The 17039-nt window shown below is 43.5% G+C and overlaps 1 protein-coding gene across 7 annotated transcripts in view; it reads right to left on the reverse strand.

Annotated features, from left to right (window-relative positions):
• The window catches only part of DLG5 (discs large MAGUK scaffold protein 5), a 156946-nt gene extending 140846 nt beyond the window's left edge, over positions 1-16100 (reverse strand). For all 7 annotated transcript variants that reach the window (XM_075841801.1, XM_075841800.1, XM_075841799.1 and 4 more), the window contains exon 1: positions 15704-16100. In XM_075841801.1, coding sequence (XP_075697916.1) covers positions 15704-16001 — 298 coding nt within the window. In that variant the 5' untranslated portion in view covers positions 16002-16100. The remainder of the gene's footprint in view (positions 1-15703) is intronic.
• Between the last annotated feature and the right edge of the window lie 939 nt (positions 16101-17039).

The raw sequence follows: 17039 nt of genomic DNA on the forward strand, positions 1-17039 counted from the left end.
ATGATACACACACGTGTGAGTGTGCGCGAGTGTGTGTGTGCGCGAGTGTGTGTGTGCGCGAGTGTGTGTGTGCGCGAGTGTGTGTGTGCGCGAGTGTGTGTGTGCGCGTGTGCGAGCGCGCTTATGAGAAATTGAAATCAAGGATGCTTATATTAAAGCAGCACATAAGGATGCCGGGTACCGCTGCACCTTGCCAGCCACTACTAGATGCTACTTATAGAACACATACCTTGGCACTTTGCCACGTTCTCCTCGGTTTGTTCACTAAAGGAACATTAGCTGAAGGCTGTGGTGTCAGCACTTCTCAGCTAGACAAAAATGCAAAGCGTCTGCTACAAGAAACTTTTAAATCGATGTGAAAATTGTTAATGCAAGTGAGATACAACTTTACAAAAAAAAAACAAACAGTACTTTAGACCGGCCTGGCACAAACACTGCATACGTATGCTCCATCTTTTATGGAGTGTTGACTGTGTAACTGCTGAGATTTCCCAGCAAGTGAACAATGAGCAGCAGAATACAGACCGCTCACCCCCGATGATCACAGAAGCAGGGTCACTGCCGTTGTTTCCTAAATAATTCTAAGTGACGTCGTAGTCGTAAAACATCGTCTCGCAATCTATTTTTAGTGCGTGTGTAATAAAGATCAGAGACAGCGTTTGTATGCCAGGCTACTAGACGTACAGCCGCTTTCAAATGGTTTTGTATAAATACACAAAGTCATATACATAGCAGACACATGCTAAAGGCTCATGTACACGACTGTTTTCTCCAGTGTCCTATCCGTTTTTTTTGCGGACAGCTTACTGAACACTTCATTTCTATGGGGTTATGCGCACACTCATTTTTTTTTTCCAGATACGTGTCTCCGTTCCACGATATTCTAGAACATGTTATGTTCTCCGTATTTGCAGTCAGTCCAACCTATTCGAGTGTATGGGTCCGCAAAAAACGGACAGCACATGGCATCCGTATTTTGTAGTCCACAAAAAAAAGAAACGGCCGTGTGCACGATGCCTGAGGGCTCATGCACATGGCCCTATTGTGGTTTCATGCACTATCCATATACGAGTATATTTTCACACCGTAAAACCTCTCCACGAGACCTCTATGAGAAGACCTTCTCTTTATCTAGACCAGATTTTGCATTCCTTCATATACTATGCATAATTTATTGAGGTGACCACTCCCCGAGAAGAAAATTTTTCTATGCAACGTTGGGTGATCTACTTAGGCTTTGTCCACATCTGCGTCGGGGCTCCGTTCATGGGTTCCGTTGGAGCTTTCCGTCAAGTTTCCGTTTGCATCCCCATTGATTTCAATGGTGACGGATTCGGGGCAAATGGTTTTCGTTTGTCACCATTGTTTAAGTGTTCCGTCATTTTGACAGAATCAATAACGTAGTCGACATCGCTATTCAATTAGTCAAAACGACGGAACCCTTACACAACGGAGACAAACCGAAACCATTTGCACCGAATCAGTCACCATTGAAATCAATGGTGATGGACACGAAAACCTATGGTTTGCGTTTGTTTCAGTTTAGATTCTATTCATGCGCTGCCCGGACAGAAAGTTCAGACGGAACCCATGAACGGAGTCGCGACTCAGATGTGAACGAAGTCTTATTTCAGAGAGCAGCAATCAATACCCAAACAAAACAGAACTGAAGCTACAACGAAGATCGACCCTATAGGCAAAAAAAGTGGAGCAGTTGCTGGAGTACGGATTTTACTGCCTAATCGGCACTGGAATAATGAAGTCTGGAATCTGACTGGCTGCTATAGGCAACAGTTCGCACTCTTTGTTTGCACTCGTTTTTATACATGAGGCCAGCTATGTATGAATGAACTCTGTGAGGTGGGTATTTATCCTTACATAGATGCCTATGATCGTCTCTCCATCTATGAACGAGAAATTCAACAAACCCTCCTTGTGTCACTGATTATAAGTTATATTTTTAAGTTGCCGGGGGGCACTTGTGCAGAAGTCATATGTGTCTAAGTGTCATATCGTCAAAGTGTCCTGGCAGTTATACATGGCACAGATCTAACATCCATCTCTCTTCATATAGGTACATAATCCATGCCAATCCTGCCATTAACTAATCTCTCTGCTGAACCCTCATTTTCAACGCTGAAAGTTTTATTTTATGGTATATAACTCTGATTTCCTGACTCCCTATATAGTGTAATGTGATCTCTGTAACTTTTGTCGAAGTGTTTGATCCTCATGAAGTTTTAGGATTCCTCCAGACCAGCTAGTTTGTTTATCTCTGAATAAAGGGGGTTTTAGACAGGACGATTATTGGGCAGATGAGCGTTAATATAAAGCTCGTTGCCGATAATTGACCTGTGTAAAAATTGCAGCGAGAAAACGCTCGATCATCTGCCGATCGTATGGTTTTAAAAAAGTAAAACATTATCGTTGTCGGCAGCACATCTCCCCGTGTAAACAGGGAGACGCGCTGCCGATATGACAATATATGGGGACGAGCGATCGGAGTAACGATCGCTCATCCCCATCCATAGCTCCGTGTGACAGGAGTAAGTGAGCGCCGATCATCGAGGTCTTGTTGATCGGCACTTGCTACACCGGCAGAGTGTTGGCCGGTGTAAAAGGCCCTTTTTTCACCTCATCTGTCCAGTTTATTTGATTAAAGGGTAACTAAACGTGCAACAAACCTCTGACCCGTCATAGTGACATTCCAGAGTTTTGATTGGTGGGGTCTGAGCATTGAAACACCATTAAATGGCTAAAACGAAGCAGCAGAAGTGCTCGTGTGAGCGATCAGCCTCTTCGTTTGTTTGGCTTTTTCCAGAAAGCCGATGTATCGGAGTACGGACTCATAGACTTTGTATGGAACCTGTACACCGCTACATTGATTTCCAGAAAAAGCCAAAAACGAGCACTTCTGTCGCTTCGTTTTAGTGATTGGTGGGGGTCTCCGTGCTCAGACCCCGCCAATCAAAACTTCTGATATCTCACCATGACGTGTCAGAGGTTTGTTGAACGTTTAGTTACCCTTTAATAGCTGAACAAGCTTAATTTGGCCTCGATCTGAGATTGTACTCCCCTATAAATTTAGGGATAGCACGAGGGCAGAAGTCATCCTTGTGTAAGTGATATAGTGTCAAAGCGTCGCTGCAGTTCTACAGGTAAGCTATGTGGGCTAAAACAAACAAACTTGCATACATTATAAATATTATATTTTTTACATTTTATCCATTTTCCTGTTCGTTCACTGCCTCAGTCATTGTTTTAGCTGTTTGTTTACAACCCTATCGCCTATTTATGCTTTTGCTTAACCCATTGATGACGCCTTCACTCGCCTTCCAAGAGCCATAACTCTTATTTTTCCATCAATAGAGAGGTGTGAGGGCTTATCTTTTGCAGGAGGAGTTGCAGTTTATATTGGTAGCATTTAAAGTACCATATAATGTACTAGGAAACTGAAAAAAAAAATCTTTGCGGGCAGACATTGGAAAAAAACTGCAATTCCTTCATTATTTTTTGGGGTTTAGTCTTTACTACTTTTACCGTATGGTAAAAACAACAACGTCACTTTATTCTGTGACTCAATACGATTACGGGGATAGCAGATTTAATTTTTTTATATATATATATATATATATATATATATATATATATATATATAGAGCCGTAACTTTCTTATTTTTCTGTGCGGTGTGAGGGCTAATTTTTTACGAGTTGTAGTTTTCAAATCGGTGAAAAATTTTAGTACATACTATTTTTTCATCACTTTTTATTCCATTTTTTTTTAGAGCCAAGTTGACCAAAAAAAGTGATTTTGGCGGTTTAAATTTTTTACGACGTTCACTATGCGCGTTAAATAATGCTATATAGTCATAGTTCAGACTTTTACGGACGCAGCAATACCAATTTTAGTAACTTTTTTTATTTTTTCAATTACTTTAGAGGAAAAAAAATGGGGAAAAGGAGGGTTTTTGATCCTTTTTTTTTATTTTTTTTTCATTACTAAAAACTTTTTTTAACTTTATTTTTAAACACAGGGCATGCCCGACTCCCTGCAGTGTGTTCGGCACGAAAAATGCGTCCGACATACGGACTAAACACGCTCGTGTGTGGGAGGCCTTAAAGAGGCTCTGTCACCAGATTAGAAGTGCCCTATCTCCTACATAATCTGATCAGCGCTGTAATGTAGATAACAGTGCTTTTTTATTTTGAAAAACGATTTTTTAGCAAGTTATGAACAATTTTAGATTTATGCTAATCATAACTTGCTCAAAAATGATCGTTTTTCAAAATAAAAACCACTTATCTAAATTACAGCGCCGATCAGATTATGTAGGAGACCGGGCACTTATAATCTGGTGACAGAGCCTCTTTAAACCATCTCATCCGACTGCTCAACACAAAAATCACTCCTATAAATCACTGAACCACTGCAGGGGACATCTCTCCCAACCCTGGTCCTCCCTTTTCTTCTGCTAAGCTCAGGTATAGCCCAGACCTGAGAACAGGCAGGGTGAAGGAGTAGGCATACCCCAGACCTGAGAACAGGCAGGGTGGAGGAGTAGGTATACCCCAGACCTGAGAACAGGCAGGGTGGAGGAGTAGGCATAGCCCAGACCTGAGAACAGGCAGGGTGGAGGAGTAGGCATACCCCAGACCTGAGAACAGGCAGGGTGGAGGAGTAGGCATAGCCCAGACCTGAGAACAGGCAGGGTGGAGGAGTAGGCATAGCCCAGACCTGAGAACAGGCAGGGTGGAGGAGTAGGCATAGCCCAGACCTGAGAACAGGCAGGGTGGAGGAGTAGGTATACTACTTTCCCCACACTGCATCTTCTAGGTCATTCCCCCGATACCATCATTCACATTTCCATCTTTTGAAGTCCACACCCTCAGACTCTTTTACCCATGCTCCCTCCGAGTGGGTGTTGTCTACCGCCCCCCGGGCTCACCCCGCCAACTCCTGGATCATTTTTCTGCCTGGCTTCCACAATTCCTATCATCTGAAACACCAACTCTCATCATGGGTTACTTTAACATCTCCATTGATAACCTAATCTCCTCATCTGCCCCCAGTTTCTATCTTTAACCTCCTCCCCAGGTCTGTCACAACTTATTTACACTTCTACACCTGAAGACGGGCATTCACTTGACCTGGTCTTCTTCCGTCTCTACTCAGTTTCTGACTTAAATAATTCTCCTCTCCCGCTCTCGGATGACAACCGTCTCTCATTTACTATCGAAAATTCTCTGCCTCGTCAAGACTTGCCTACCTATTAGATAAACAGAAATCTACATGCCATTAACACTCAGCAACTCGACAGTCCTTATTGTCCCCTATCTCTTCCCTCTCCTGTCCCAATCTGGCTGCCAAACATGACAATAACACTCTCAAAAATGCTTTGGATGAAGCAGCCCCCCTACACTCCGAACCACCCGACAAAGACGACGACAACCCTGGCACACACCCCAATCCCGCTTTCTTCAGTGGTGCACGAGATGTGCCGAACGTCTATGGAGAAAATCGCACTTGTCAGCAGACTTCCTCCATTACAAATTTATGCTCAAGACGTAAAACTTTTGCCTTTCACCGCGTCAAACAAGCATATATTTCATCACATCGCATCTCCACACTATCTAATAATCTAAAACGACTCTTTGATAAATTTAATTCCCTCCTTAGTGCAGATGCCAATTACAGATCTCACTGCTGAAGACCTGGCCATTTATTTTAACCCCTTCTTGACATCAGAAGAGTCCATGCCATCACACCCGGATGCCAGCTGTATGTTACAGGTGATACCATGCTGTAACGGCGGGTACCGAAGTTAGCTCCGATCCCCGCCATTAACCCCTCAAATGTAGTGGTCAAAAGCGATCACTGCATTTAAGGTGTTTGTAGCCAATCACCACCCCAGCGACAAAATCACTGAGGTGCCGATGGCTACTGGAGGCCTAACATTGGCCTCTCGGTCTTCCTAGTACGGAAGCCTCCTAGTCCCCAGGGACTAAAAAGCTTCCGGTACCGTTGACAAGATGGCACGGGCTCAGAAGCTGAGCTCGTGTCATCAGCGTCAGTTGTCAGCTGTATGTTACAGCTGACACCCTGTTGTCACGACAGGGACCGGACCTAGCTCCGATCCCTGCCATTAACCTCTTAGATGCAGCGATCACTGCATCTTAGTGGTTTGAAGCAAATCGGCAGCCCTTTGATACGATTGCAGGGGTGCGGACGGCTGCTGTGGCAACATGAGGCCTAACAATGGCCTCCTGGTCCACCATTACAGAAGCCGATTAGGACCCGCCGGAGGCAGAGCCTAGTCGGCTTGCTGTCAGTGAACGACCGACAGTTCTAATTAGGGTTGTCACGATACCAAAATTTGGATTTCGATACAGATACTTTGTGTAGTTTTGCGATACTCGATGCCAAAACGATACTTTGCCAACAATATAAAAATACCTAAAAAATATAAAGTCCTTCCATTTTCTGATGTGAGGCGCATGGGGTTATCAATTTTGAACCTCCATGTGCCTCACATAAATGGTAATTAACCCCATCATGTACCACACATTAACCCAATGTTGCCCATTACAACTGTGAGCGAGGTACTTGATAGGATCACTTACTATAATAACTATGGTGGACCTCATTGGGTTCATGTATGAGGGAAATTATGTGGTTAGTTCACATGGCTGTGTTCGGTGCGTGAGATACAGATCGTATGTCGCCCGCTTTTCCTGGATCCAACATAGATCATGAGAACACGATTACACTACAGGACAGTATACCCGCGGGGAGGCAGTGACTCACGGCAGCATGGATGACTATGATGCTAGGAGTCCGGCTTTCTGAACTATGTTGGATCCAGGAAAAGCGGGCGACATACGGTCTGTATCTCACGCACCGAACACAGCCATGTGCATTAACCACATTGTTTCCCTAACACATTAACCCAATGGGATTAATTACTATTAATGTGAGGCATATAGAGGTACTCAATTCACAACACCATGTGCCTCACATTAATAATAAGGGACTTCATAATTTCCCTCACATAATGGCAACATTGGGGTTAATGTGGGTCACATTAACCCCAATGTTCCTCAATGCCGGCTGCTTTTATTTCAAGCTTGTGCTCTGCTGTAATGCCTGCCTGCGGCTGATCTGTCACTACACTGCAGCGCGAGCGACACAGGCACGTCATCAGGAAAGCTGTGCCACTCGTGACAGTTTCCTCCCTGCTACTTTCTCAGATCATCATTGGTGGCAGTAGAGAAAGAAAGGAGGAGCGTTCCTCCCTCCTACTGCAACGAGGCCGGCACTAGTGACGAGCGGGGCCACCAATCATAAATCGGAGGATAAGAGAAAGGGTCAGGGAAAGTGTCACTGCAAGAAGAGAACATCGCAGGCACTTTACACTGCGTGCGCCATGTTCTCTTCATTTATTTCAATACTGCGGCCATACAGCTTAGTATCGAAATACATTAATTGACATTATTGAACCGTTTGCCCCCGCACAGCATCAAACTGGTAGTGCAATGTGTTAGAAAATAAATCAGATAGTTAGTCCTTCAAGTCCTATGGTGGGACAAAAAAAATAAAAAAAAGTGAAAAGTGAAAAAAAAAATAAAAAAGTTGTAAAAAACTAAAATAAAAGTTTCAATATAATAAAATAAAGTACAAGCACTCTTTTTAGCTTATCAAGTCCTTTATTATTTAAAAAATATATATAAACCATACATATTTGGTATCGCCTCGTCTGTAATGTCCTGAACTATAAAAATATTATGATATAAATCCTGTGCAGTGAACAGCGTAAAAAAACCAAAACAAAAAAAAACCCACTTTAAAAAGCAATGCCAGAATTGCGGTTTTTGGTCACATTGGCTTCTAAAAATTGGAATAAAAAGGGCTCAAAAAGTCACATGTATCCAAGAATGCTACCTATAAAAACTATAGCTGGCCTCGCAAAGAAACAAGCCCTCATACAGCTCAGTCAATGAAAAAATTCAAACGTTATGGTTCAAAGAACATGGGGTGTGAAAAAAATAATTTACAAAATAAATTTTATTGTGCAAAAATTTGCAAACCATAAAAAAGCGCTATAAATTTGGTATCGCCAGAATCGTACTGAACAGCCGAAAAAAGTTAACATGTTATTTATAACGCATGGTGAAAGCTGAATATAAAAAACAAACTGGATAAAAGTGATCAAAAAGTTGCATGTACCCCAAAATGGTACCAACAAAAACTACAGCCCGTCATGCAAAAAAAAAACAGACGTAACAGTATGAGGGCTGAGAAAAAAATAAAATAAGTTTTAAGGCTCCAATAAGTCAGAAAAGAAAAAAATATGCAGCTGTGCAGGCCCGAGGGGAACATTTGTGTTTCAAGAGGCGATATATCAAGGCCCTAAAATTAGGGAACCAGGAAGGGGAGGGCCCACACATCTGCTGAAAGCGAGGATGCCCGTATTATACCAGGACAACACTTCCTTGCAAAATTCCCCAAACTGCAAAGGTGCAGAGTGTGGACCAGAAGGGGGATAATGAACGACACCATTTGTCAGTGCAACACTGGCCTGTGCAGAAAGGATTGCTCCACAGCGTAACACACATCTATGGATAATTTTTTACCCTATTATATTACCTGATTTTGCCCTGATGTACTCTGCCCAGTTTACATGTACCCCCACATTATAAACTGAAATACCAGTAATACTTAAACAAAACTACTACCAAGCAAAATCTACACTCCAAAAGCCAAATGGCGCTCCTTCCCTACTGAGCCCTACAGTGTGCCCAAACAGCAGTTAACTTCCACATATATGGCATTGCCATACCCTGGAGAACCCTTTTAACAACTTCTGGTTTGTGTGTTTCCAGTGGCACAAGCTGGGCACGACATATTTGCCTCTGAAATGGAATATCTAGAGAAAAATTGAATTTTTTTTACTTTGCACCATCCGCAGTGCATTTATTTATGGAAAAGTCTTGTGGGGGTGAAAATACTCACTACACCCCTTAATAAATGCCTTGAGGGGTGTAGTTTACAAAATGGGGTCACTTCTCAGGGGTTTCTTTTATTATTTCATATCAGGGCCCTGCAATTGTGAACCAATACTTTGTAAATCGCCAAATTAGGCCTCAATTTCACATGGTACTCTTTCACTCCTGAGTCCTGTCGAATGTCGAGGCAAAAGATTAGGGCCACATGTAGGAGGTTTCTAAAACCAGGAATCACAGCATAATAATCAGAGAGATGTCTTTTCATGGTGGTACAAGCTGGGCATCACATATTGGCATATCTTTGGAAAAATTGGCATTTTCACTCTGCAACGTCGAGTGCACACTTATTTCTGGAAAACACCTGCGGGTTTAACATGCTCACTACACCCCTAGGTGAATACCTTGAGGGGTGGTTTCCAAAAGGAGGTCACGTCTGGGGGGGGTTTCACTGTTTTAGTCCTACAGGGGCTTTGCAAATGCAACATAGCGCCCAAAAATCAATCCAGCAAAATCTGCACTCCAAAAGCCAAATGGTGCTCCTTCCCTTCTGAGCCCTGCCGTGTGCCCAAGCAGCAGTTAATAACCATATATGGGATATTGCTGTACTCGGGAGAAATTGCTTTACAAACGTTGGGGTACTTTTTCTCCTTTATTTGTTGAGAAAATAAAAAAACATTTGCGTTAAAGCTATTTTTTTTTTTCACTGCCCAATTCTAATAAGAACTATGAAACACCTGTGCGGTCAAAACTGCTCACTACACCCCTAGATGAATTCCTCAAGGGGTGTAGTTTCTTAAATTGATTCACTTTTGGAGAGTTTCCACTGTACTAGTACCTTAAGGGCATTGCAAATGCAACATAATGCAGAGAAACCTATCCAGCAAAATCTGCGCACCAAAATCAATAAATATTGAGTTTCGCTTCTCTGGTAAAACCTTCTGTGTTACAGAAAAAAATAAAAAATGAAATTTGTAAATTTCACCTCTACTTTGCTTTAATTCTTGTGAAACGCCTAAAGGGTTAAGAAACTTTCTAAATGCGGTGTTGAATACTTTGAGGGATGCCGTTTTTAAAATGGGCTGAGTTATGGGGGTTTGTATTGTATTGGCCCCTCAAAGCCACTTCACAACTGAACTGGTCCCTGTAAAAAAACGCTTTTGACATTTTCTTGAAAATATGAGAAATTTCTGCTAAAGTTCTAAGCCTCGCAACGACCTAGAAAAATAAAAGGATGTTCAAAAAAATGATTCCTATCTAAAGTAGACATATGGGAAATGTTAATTAGCAACAATGTTGTGCCTGCCTTACAAGATACATTTATAAAAACGCTACATTTTGAAATTTTTCACAAAAATTTGGTGTTTTTCACATTTAAATACTGAACGTATCGAGCAAATTTTGTCAGTAACATAAAGTTCAATGTGTCACGAGAAAACAATCTCAGAATCGCTTGGACAGGTAACAGAATTCCGAAGTAATTACCACGTAAAGTAACACGTCACAATTGAAAAATGAGGCTCTGTCAGGAAGGTCACAAGTGACTAGCGGGAAGGGGTTAAAGTTCAAAATGACAACATCCGGCATGATATCTCCCAATCCCCAAGTAACATCGATCCCCTTCCCTCCCACACTCCCTCTTCTTCACTTTCAGCATTTGACCCAATAAGGGTATGTGCGCACGACAACGCCAAATACGTCTGAAATTACCGAGCGGTTTTCAGGAGTAAACAGCTCCTGAATTTCAGACGTTTTTACAAGTGCACGCGTTTTTCGCTGCGTCTTTTACGGACGTAATTGGAGCTGCTTTTCATTGGAGTCAATGAAAAACGGCTCCGATTACGTCCCAAGTAGTGTCCTGTCATTTTTTTACGTGCCGTCTTGACAACGATGCGTAAAATGACAGCTCGTCTGTACAGAACATCGTAAAACCCATTGCAAGCAATGGGCAGATATTTGCAGACGTATTGGAGCTGTCTTTTCAGGCGTAATTCGAGGTGTAAAACACCTCCATTACGTCTGAAAAGAGGTTGTGTGCACATACCATAACAGTACAAGACGACTCCAGGCTCCTCTCTTCTTCTCGTCCTACTACCTGTCCCTTTCCCCGACCAGTCTCTAATCTGCCCTTCATCTCCAAACTCCTGGAACGCTTGGTCTACTCTCGCCTCATCCGCTATCTCTCTGCTAACTCCATTCTAGACCCCTTACAATCTGGTTTCCGCACTCTACACTCCACAGAAACTGCCCTTACTAAGGTCTCAAAATGATCTCTTGGCGGCTAAATCGAACGACAAATACTCTACTGATTCTTCTGGATCTCCTGACCCCCTCATTCTGCAGTATCCCCCGCACTCCTTCTCTTTCATGTCCGTCATACACAGATACCGGCTGGTGACCGGCTCATGCAGCTTTATGTGTACTACCCCATGTGTGTAAAAGACGGCTGGACCGTTGTACTGAACAAGCACTTATTACATTTTGTGTCTCCCTTATGTCCTCATAAATTGTAAGCTCTTGCGAGCAGGGTCCTCACTCCTCGTTTGAATTGTAAATTACTTTTGTCAGTATGTAACGTCGGATATGGTCTGTACATGAACCCCCTGTATTGTAAAATGCTGCGGAATATGTCGGCGCTATATAAAGATTATTATTATTAGCTCTGATAGACTCTGCCAAAGTATTACATGGACGGCTATTAACCCCTTCCCGACATCCGCCGTATATATACGGCGCACGCCGGGTGGGGGAATATGGAGCGGGCTCACGGGCTGAGTCCGCACCATAGAGCCAGTGTGTCGGCTGTGTGTTACAGCCGACACTTCCGGGTAACGAGCGGGATCCCGCTTGTTTAACCCGTTAAATGCCGCGTTCAATAGAGCTCGCGGCATTTAAATTACTGAAAACAGGGGGGCGACCTCCTGTAACGTCTTAACGGCCCCCCCGCGGCGAGATCGGGGGGAGCCGTTGGTTCACACGGCTGCCTGGGGGTCTGACGAAGTTCTCCAGGTCCGCCATCTTGGTACTCCTATGAAGCTCTGCCTCCGGCAGGGCTTCATAGGAGACTGTCAGAATCACGATATACTGCAATACATTAGTATTGCAGTATATCGTGCAAGCGATCTATCGATCGCTGGTTGAAGTTCCCTAGGGGGACTAATAAAAAAATGTAAAAATGAGTTAAATAAAGTTTTTTTTTGTGTAAAAAAAAATATTAAAAGTTCAAAAAACCCCCCTTTTCCCATTTTCCCCCTAGAGCATAGTAAAAAATTAAATAAATAAACATAATTGGTATCGCCGCGTCCGTAAAAGTCTGAACTATTACAATAAATCATCATTTAACCCGCACGGTGAACGCCGTAAAAAAAAAAAAAAAATTGTAAACGCCAGAATCTCTATTTTTTGGTCACCTAATCTCCCACAAAAAATGAAATAAAAAGTGATCAAACCGTTACTTTACACCAAAATGGTATTATTAAAAACTACAGCTTATCCCGCAAAAAAATAAGCCCTCATACCACTTAATCAACGGAAAAATAAAGACGTTACGGCTCTCGGAATTTGGCGAAACAAAATAAATTTTCTTTTTTACACTTTGGTTTTTACTTGTAAAAGTAGTAAAATATAGAAAAAACCTACACATATTTGGTATCGCCGTAATCGTATTGACCCATAGAATAAAATGAATATGTTGTTTTAATTGTACAGTGAATTCCGTAAAAATGGCGCGCAAAAAAACCATGGTGGAATCGCTGTTTTTTTTTCATTTTCTACCCCACAAATAATTTTTTTCCCGTTCGCTAGTACATTATACAGCAAAATAAATGGTGCTACGAAAAACTACAACTTGTCCCGCAAAAATCAAGCCCTCATAGGACTATATCGACGGAAAAATAAAGAAGTTATGGCCTTTGGAATGTGGGGAGGGAAAAACGAAAATGAAAATCTGAAAAAGGGCTGCGGCGTGAAAGGGTTAAATTCCCCCTGTAGAAACGCATTGCCAACCGCAGTTTCTAAGCCCAGGGTCGGCTTCAATATAAAAAGCAGTTGTAATGAGACAACCCTTTAATGTTTACCATAATAGAGTGAAACTAAATAAAACATGTTCACATTGTATTATTACAGTAATGTAAATATATGACGACATAATGGATACAATGTGTATTATTTAACCCCTTAATGACCAGCTACATTTTTCTGTTTTTGCCTCTCTGCCTTTCAGCAGCCATAACTTTTTTATTTTTTCATTGATGTGACCATATTAGGCCTTGCTTTATACGAGAGAAAAAGTAGTATTTTTTTTTCACAGTTTGGGGGTAAAAAAATATTTTTTTACAGTGTGAATATAGGAAAAAGCGATTCTCGGCATTGTTTTTCTTGTTTATTTTTTTATTCCATTCACGTTTCACGCTAAATAACCAATTAGATTAATTCTTCAGGTTATTACGGTCGTTTAGATTCCTAATATGCGTAGGTTTTTAGTTTCTATTTAGTGTAGGGGCAATAAAATATATTTTATGCAAAAAAAGGCCTTTTTTTGGGACTTTTAATTTTTTAATCCCATTAAGGGATAACTTTATTTATAACTTTATTTTTTACTTATCATGTATTAGATACTCTTGTATGCTAATACATTACACTGTGTCACTATGACACCGGCTGCTGTCAGGCACATAGTGTGCCCTGCAGGGAAATGGAACAGACAGCCCTGGGGTCCTTTCTAGGTCTCCAGGGCTGACTGCAGAGGGATACCCCGGTGTTTGATCGCATCACCGGAATACCGGACCGCGGCAATCAAGGGGTTAAACAGCTGGGGTCCGAATGTGTTCCGACCCCAACTGTATTCAGGAGGCTTCTCTAGGATCAGGAGCTGTTCGTTACAGCTCCTGCTTAGAGGATGAGCGCTCACACGAGCGATCATCAGCCTGATCTACAGCGACGCCAAAAGACGTCGTTGTAGACTGGGGACCTGCACCGCCGGACGTCAAAAGACGGTGGGCGATCATTAAGGATTTAAATAGAAGTAAACAAAAATTATAATTCAGGGGGGAAATAGGAGTGCCCATGGGGTCCGTCGGTGGCTGGTGGTATAAGTTTTTACGATGGATCGGGCACGGCATCGTGGCTTCTGTTATATAGGTACGTCACAACTCAAGTGTGAACAAAGCCTTAATCTATACATAAAGTATAAGATAGTGTTCAAAGTCGACTATACACTATAAGCTTGTATCTCAGTTTCCTACCCAGACCTTTTCTCGGAGAGCGCAGTGTTTGTTTATATGCAGTGTACGCACAGACAAGGAAGACGCATGCAGGGATCAGGGCATGAAGGCTGAACACATCATAAAGTCGGAGCACTTCCTGCGCTTTGTCAAATAATACACGCAGAACTCTTTCACCTATCAAAGTGTCGAAGAACAGCGTCCAAACTGGCGTTGTTTTATCCCTACATATTCATCAACAGGGCATACTGATAAATCTCCCACAATATTTCTTTATAGTACAAGACACAAAACTTTGCACCCTATGGACACAGTGCAAATGTGACTCACAACACCACCGAACGAGTCAAACTAACGTGGCTTTTCGATAGAATTGTACCGTAACGCAACGCAAGAAAAACAACTTTAAGGGGTTTTCCAGCCACTAAAAATTGATGGCCGATACTCGAGATAGGCCATCAATAGCTGACGGGTCGGGGTCCGACTTTCGGGACCAGAGCCGATCAACTGTTTTAATGGGGCCGCTGCGCTCCTACCTCTTTATTTCTTCTTGCTCATTGTGAATCAACACACATTTAGCGGCGATTCACAAGTATTGCAGCCTTCTTCTCCCATTCACTTCAATAGGAGCAAAAGGCTGCAATACCCGTGAATCACCACTAAATGCGTGTCGACGATTCACAATGAGCAAGAAGAAATAAAGGAGAATCAGCGCTCCTATGAGCGCTGCTGCCCCTTCAAAACAGCTGATCGGCAGGGGTCCCGGGAGTCAGACCCCGACCCATCAGTTATTGATGGCCTATCCTGAGGATCGGCCATCAATTTTTAGTGGCTGGAAAACCCCTTTAAATCACACGTGACCAACTTAGGCTCTACTCACACTGCCATTTAGTGGGGGGTTTATTCGACAATAGTCACTTTTGACATCAAGAATGGTGTCAAAATGATGGAAATAGGGTCTGTTGTACAACGGATTCTTAGCAGGATCATGGCTTCCATTGTGAACGGAAGTCACGACGCAAATGTGAACACAGCCTTAGTATTCAGATTCTATACCCTAGTTATAGGTCGTCTCCTCTCCGCTCATTTAAAAGTCAATTTAGCTGGGGAATCTGGGTGACAACCAATATGTCACCATCACGGCTTTCTCCGGGGTTGTCACTTGGCTTCCTTGGCGCACAGATTCTTCCAGCAGCGCTCTTGGAAAGCAGTGGGAGCTGTAATAGCGGCCATAACGGTCATCATCCAGCCACAGGTTTAACCAAGAAACGGTTGAATAGAACAAACTATATTTACAGGGAAGGTTTTTTATCTATTTTTGGGGAAACTAGTGCTGAAATACATCCGAGACTCCCCTAAAAAGTATATATAAGTAGTTATCCACTAAGATCATAAAGCACAGACATGGTCTTGCGGTCAGGGCGGTCTACCGTACGCAAGGAACTGGTGCTACAAAATACGACAAAAAGTCTGCGTCTCACCTGCAGCGTCTCCACTTCCCAGGCCGTTCAAGTAGAGGATGGGCAGCAGATGGGGCTCAGTCTTCTCCAGGGCGACCCTTAGGTCTTGGAAGTGGTCCTTCTCCTTAACCAGCAGCATCTTAAGCAGGAGGTCCACTTTATCCTGCTGTGTGGTGCAACTCCCGTCCAGCTCCTGCCGGTCCCTGAGGGTGAGGGTGCCAGACTCCTCCAGGAGGTTCAGCAACCTGTCGGAATCACTGATGGACTCCACCAGGTTCTTATGGCACTGCTGGAGTAAGTCCCTGTGCTTGGGCTCCATCCCGGAGCCTGGGAAGAGCGCACTGCTTTCTCTGGTCTGAGTCTGTGAGGCTTTTCTGTGTGGAGTTACAGGCCCAGCAGGAAGCTCCAGCTTCCAGCCTGCATAGGAGCTGAGCACGACCCTGCCCTCCTGCACCCTCTGCCTGCACACAGCCTGCAAGCAACAGCAGCAGCAGCCATATTGCGGAGCTGGGGAGGGCGGCGGGGCTGCATGCTGCGCCTCACCTCACAGCCTGATCACCGCTCCGCTCCCTCCAAACGGTTTCCAGTCAGCGACGGCGAGAAGAAGAAACTGCTCCCTCCTCCTCCTCCGGCAGACAGTCAGGGTCTGTTTCCTGCTACATGACTGAACAATAAGTGCGGGCTCCCGGTGCCGCTCCCGTGCTGCTCCCGCCGGGGGTTTCTCCTTCTTCTTTTCTTACTTTGCTGCTCCACGACCCCCGTGCTCTCACCCGTCCCCCCCTGGCAGTAACAATGTACCGCTTTAAGAGTAAGCTTGTCCCTGAGTCCTTTCCTCCTGTGTCCCCTCCTCCCCGTGTCCGTGTCGTCCTCCTTTTTTCCATCCGTCCCTCCCCCCTATCTGTGGCTATAATGCCGTCGCATCTTCCTTCAGTTCACACAGAGTTTTTTTGACACTTTTTTTGATGCGGAAAACGTGCCAAAAAACGGCCGAAAATGCCTCCCATTGATTTCAATGGGAGGCGGAGGCGTTTTTTTTTACGCGCCAGCGGAAAAACCCTCTCGCGGGAAAAGGAAGCGACATGTCCTATATTTGGGTGTTTACATCTCTGACCTCCCGTTGACATCAATGGGAGGCAGAGAAAGCGTATTTCGCTGTGTTTTTTGCCCGCGGCGTTCAATGGCCCCCGGGAGAAAAACGCGGAGATCAAAATCTCCCTCAAATTCGCAGAGTTTTCTGCCTGCAAAAAACTCTGTGTGAACATAGCCTAACATTGTATAACTTCATATATAATAATGAACCTATCATTCTATCACTTCATGTCAGGGGACAAGGGAGGGAACGGAGTCTGAAAAGTTT

Source organism: Rhinoderma darwinii, chromosome 11 (assembly GCF_050947455.1).
Source record: "Rhinoderma darwinii isolate aRhiDar2 chromosome 11, aRhiDar2.hap1, whole genome shotgun sequence".
Lineage (NCBI taxonomy): Eukaryota > Metazoa > Chordata > Amphibia > Anura > Rhinodermatidae > Rhinoderma > Rhinoderma darwinii.